General features: G+C 35.5%; 1 protein-coding gene across 1 annotated transcript; it reads left to right on the top strand.

The window, feature by feature from the left end:
* Positions 1 to 7: 7 nt before the first annotated feature.
* On the top strand, positions 8 to 3,500 carry LOC110444654 (transcription factor IIIB 90 kDa subunit-like). The gene is made up of 6 exons (XM_021489016.1): positions 8 to 19; positions 1,372 to 1,521; positions 1,716 to 1,809; positions 2,277 to 2,415; positions 2,639 to 2,753; positions 3,211 to 3,500. The coding sequence occupies exons 2-6, from the start codon at positions 1,440 to 1,442 to the stop codon at positions 3,483 to 3,485; spliced, it is 705 nt and encodes a 234-aa protein (XP_021344691.1). The 5' UTR covers positions 8 to 19; positions 1,372 to 1,439; the 3' UTR covers positions 3,486 to 3,500.
* Positions 3,501 to 4,147: the final 647 nt, after the last annotated feature.

The following is a 4,147-nucleotide window of genomic DNA, read 5'->3' on the forward strand; positions in this document are numbered from 1 at the left end:
CATCAAACTTTGTATATAGGTACATCATGAGAAGGTCGCATGTCACATTATAGAACAAGGTCAGATTGACCTTGACCTAAACTACTCCAATAATTGCTTCTAGAACAGTTCTCAGCTGCTGTTTTTCATGAATGGGCATCACTTTACTTTGTATGTAAGTACATCATTGGGAGCTAGCAGTAATATGTCACATCCTAGAAAATGGTTACATTGACCTAAATTTTACCTGTGACCTTGACCTCAAGTACTCAAATAACGACTTTCAGAGCAAATCTCAGCCACTGCTTAATATGAATTGGCATCCAACTTTGTATATCATTAAAATTTGAGGCCGTGTGTCACATTTAAAAACAAGGTCACATTGACCTAAATTTTACCTTTGACCTTGACCTCAAGTACTCAAAAATTGTTTCTTGAGTATAACTCAGCCACTGTTTTATGAATAGGCAACCTTTGTTATATGTACATTATGGAAAGGCAGTGTGTCGCATCCCAAAATGTTGTCAGTGACCTCAATTTGACTTATGACCTTGACCTTAATTACTGAATTTTTTGTATCTCAGGTTTCGACAGCATACCTTGGCTATTTTACCATGAAAATTTGTAATGTGGAGAGTTGTATCAACAGTTCCTTGATTAACTGCATTTAAGAAAAATAAAGCTTCACTAAATCTGCCTGTCTGATGTTTTTTTCAAAAACATGACTTTTATATTCATATTAAGCTGTTCAATGTCATTTGTACATGCATTATATTTATAACTTTCTAAAACATCATCAAGGTAAAGGTAATCAAAATGTTAGGTGGAAACCTGTATGCCCTCTGGCATGGTACTGAATGTGTCCACTTGTTTATTTTTGTCAAATTATCTTCAAAATCCCTTTTTAGAAAATCAGTTAGGAAAACTTGTGATGAACCTTACCTACTCATGTTCATCTTGGCCCCCCTTTGTGCCTCTACATGTGAGGGTATGGCTGTGTGGGCAAGGGGTTATACAGGTGTAGATATTCAATTCTGCTTAATTGTATGTGTCAGGTTTTATCAGCTTACTGCAGCACAGAAACTGCAAGCAGGTGGAGTGGAATAACAAAGGTTAAATGTCTTTCTCAATGACACAAGTACATTAATCTGCTGCTGTATGTGGGAATCCAACCTTACAAGTTGACACACTACTAGCTCTGTATATACATTTTGATAATATCAGATGTGAACTGTCAAGGTCACATGATCTCTTAGTGTTTGTTTTGGCTTATGTCATATGATACATATATATTGTAATGCTCTGTGTGGTGTATTATTGTGTTTTGAATGAAACTATCAAATGTCCTGTCTACTTCTGGTGTAACTAATCATACAATGCTTTACTTGCCAGATCCTTGCCTGTACATACAGAGATTTGCACACAAATTAGAGTTTGAGGATAAGACCCACGATGTCTCTATGATAGCTCTACGACTTGTCCAGCGGATGAAAAGAGACTGGATGCATACAGGTCGCCGACCTTCGGGACTTTGTGGTGCAGGTACTTGATAATAATTACCGAACTTCAGAGATGTATTTCTTTAATACATTTAAAAAATATTATCTCAATGTTAAACTATTTGAATGCTTTTTGGGTGTGTAAAATTTCTGCAGTACCGTTTTTGTTTTTGTTGTGCCTGTCAAGGTAACGCCATATCCTAATATACATGATGTCTTTATTGATGTGTTCCCCAGCTTTACTAGTGGCAGCAAGAATGTCCAACTTTAACAGAAGTGTCAAAGATATCATTAAGGTTGTGAAAGTGTGTGACACAACAATCAGGAAAAGGTGAGATTTTGACAGTTAACTGTTTCCTTCTTTGACTTTTTTACCGTTTACTCTCATGAACTGGATGGTTTAACTTTACTGTTGTTGTCTTAATGTTTTGTTACAATGTATCTTGTCACATTTCCTGGTACAGTGTATACCCGACAAAAAACAAGACATTAATGGAAACTATATAAGCAGTAAAGATTGATGGCCCCAATATAACACATTTATGACTTGTTGCAGTTTTTAATTGTAAGAAATTCTTCAAATCAAGACTAATAAAGGAAAGTTATTAACTCAAGAAAAGATTTGAATGATAACTTACCTGGTGTCTGATTTGAAAAACGCAATTTTTCAATATTTTTACCCTTTCAGTAACTTTCGCTTGATATAGTGTATTACATGTATGTCACTGCTTATTTTTTTTTCTCTTACATTTAATGATGGCTAACATAGTTACGACATAAACTGGCTTGTTTCTACAGACTTGCCGAGTTCCAAGACACCCCCTCTAGTCAGTTAACTATTGAAGAGTTCCAGAACATCGACCTGGAAGCTGAACATGATCCCCCATCCTTCACAGAAGGCAAGAAGCGAGCACAACAAGCTAAACTCAATGCACAGGTACTTGAATATATTTTAATGATGCATTGAAAATTACACACAGGGTAAATTGAATCTGCAATATAGCCTTACAATTTCTGATCAAGTATTACTACCTAAAAATCTTATAAACGTAAATTCAGCATGTGCAAATTTGATGGCATTCTGGTTGATGATAAAAAAATTAGTAACATTAATTATTTTAAAAGACTAGTTAGTGATTTTGTATGCATTTACTTTCTAGCTGGAAGAAAAGAACAAGTTGAATGAACTGACATTTGAAGTATCCGAAATTCAGGAAGAGATTGAAAAGTCCTTACAACCACCAAAACCAAGGGGAATCTGGGCAGCTTATGCAAGTTGGTATAATATACACAACTGTAGTAACAATTGGGATCTTTTCATAAACATATCAGAACATTCAAAATATAGTGGTATATTAGAACTGAAATGATTTGAAAATGATGGAGATTATATTATCTTTGTTTTAAACATTCTTATACCAGTAAAGAAGTCATAAATTATATAATTTAGCACTCCTGCTGATAGGGAATTGAGAAAAAGTATACCTACTTTTACTCACTGCATGATCTTAAGAGGTGACCAATGGTATTGAGCATTCACCTAAGCGAGGAAGGTTATGGGTTCTGTCCCTAGACCAAGGCAAACTTTAGTCCTGAAATATTTCCTTTTAAATAATGACAAAAAAAGATTTTATGCTAGGTTTAATTTGCAAGTTTTAGTTAAATGAAAATTCATGTTCAAATTGAAATGATGTCCAGCTAACTAATGTAAAATGACTTCCTTCATTTTCAGAGCCAAGCACTCCATCTCCATCCACATCGGGGACTGATGAAATAGCCAAAGTGCAAAAATTTTTAGAGAAAGAAACTTTAGCAGGATGTGTAGATGAACAATCTTTGTCTTATGTTGGGGAATCTAGTACCAAGAATCCTGAGATTGATGCAGCTGCCTCAAGCTCATCATCAGCATCTTGTACCACTGGACCCACAGGCAAAGATTTGGGTATAACTGAAGTTGAAGTTGTCAAGGAGTGTTTAACCGATGATGACACACCAGCTGATGGTTAGTAAACAGAGACATCTGGGACTCGTTGGTTTAAACAACAGAGTGATACACATGTTGTACTCTCAGGTAACAGGCTAATGGCACAAGTAACTAATTCTGATTTGTTTTTGTCTGTTGTTCTCCTTCGTGTGTTGTGTCGGTAAACTTTCCACTTTTCCTACTATATATACCTTTTGTCAATAAACGTATTGATGGAATTCATCCAAGCTTTGCAGTAATCATCATAAAGGGAATGGGGGTATCAAATTATGTGTGTGTGGGATGGGGGGGGGGTCTTGATCCTACAGGGGTCAAAGTTAAAATTTTCAAAAAATAAGAACTTCTTCAGATCAAGGAACAATCAAGTTATTCAAGCATGCCAGAGATTCAAAGTGTAGGGTCCTGATGCCTTGGGGAGCTTTGAGTTGACTTAATAATTGGTAGATGGTGCTAATAATAGAAGACACTAAGGTCTGTGGACCTCTAATTGTATATGATAGATAAAAGTGTTGCAGAGAGTACATGAGGGCTACTTAAAATAATTAGAAGAGCCTTCTTTTATGTACCAAGTGTATACATGTGGAAAAATGTGATAAAATTTTATAATGTAATGTACCTTGATTTGTTTTAATCTGTATTTGTTTAACCCTTTCACCACTGTAGACCATAATGGACTCGTCCAGAT

Source organism: Mizuhopecten yessoensis, unplaced genomic scaffold (assembly GCF_002113885.1).
Source record: "Mizuhopecten yessoensis strain PY_sf001 unplaced genomic scaffold, ASM211388v2 hete_36157808, whole genome shotgun sequence".
Taxonomy (NCBI): Eukaryota; Metazoa; Mollusca; class Bivalvia; order Pectinida; family Pectinidae; genus Mizuhopecten; species Mizuhopecten yessoensis.

Bases quoted from the DNA above. Each gene is read 5' to 3' on its own strand.
- LOC110444654 (XM_021489016.1), top strand. From the start codon at position 1,440: ATGATAGCTCTACGACTTGTCCAGCGGATGAAAAGAGACTGGATGCAT. The intron at 1,522-1,715 runs GTACTTGATAAT...TGTGTTCCCCAG, and splicing joins TTCGGGACTTTGTGGTGCAG to CTTTACTAGTGGCAGCAAGA. The intron at 1,810-2,276 runs GTGAGATTTTGA...TTGTTTCTACAG, and splicing joins GACACAACAATCAGGAAAAG to ACTTGCCGAGTTCCAAGACA.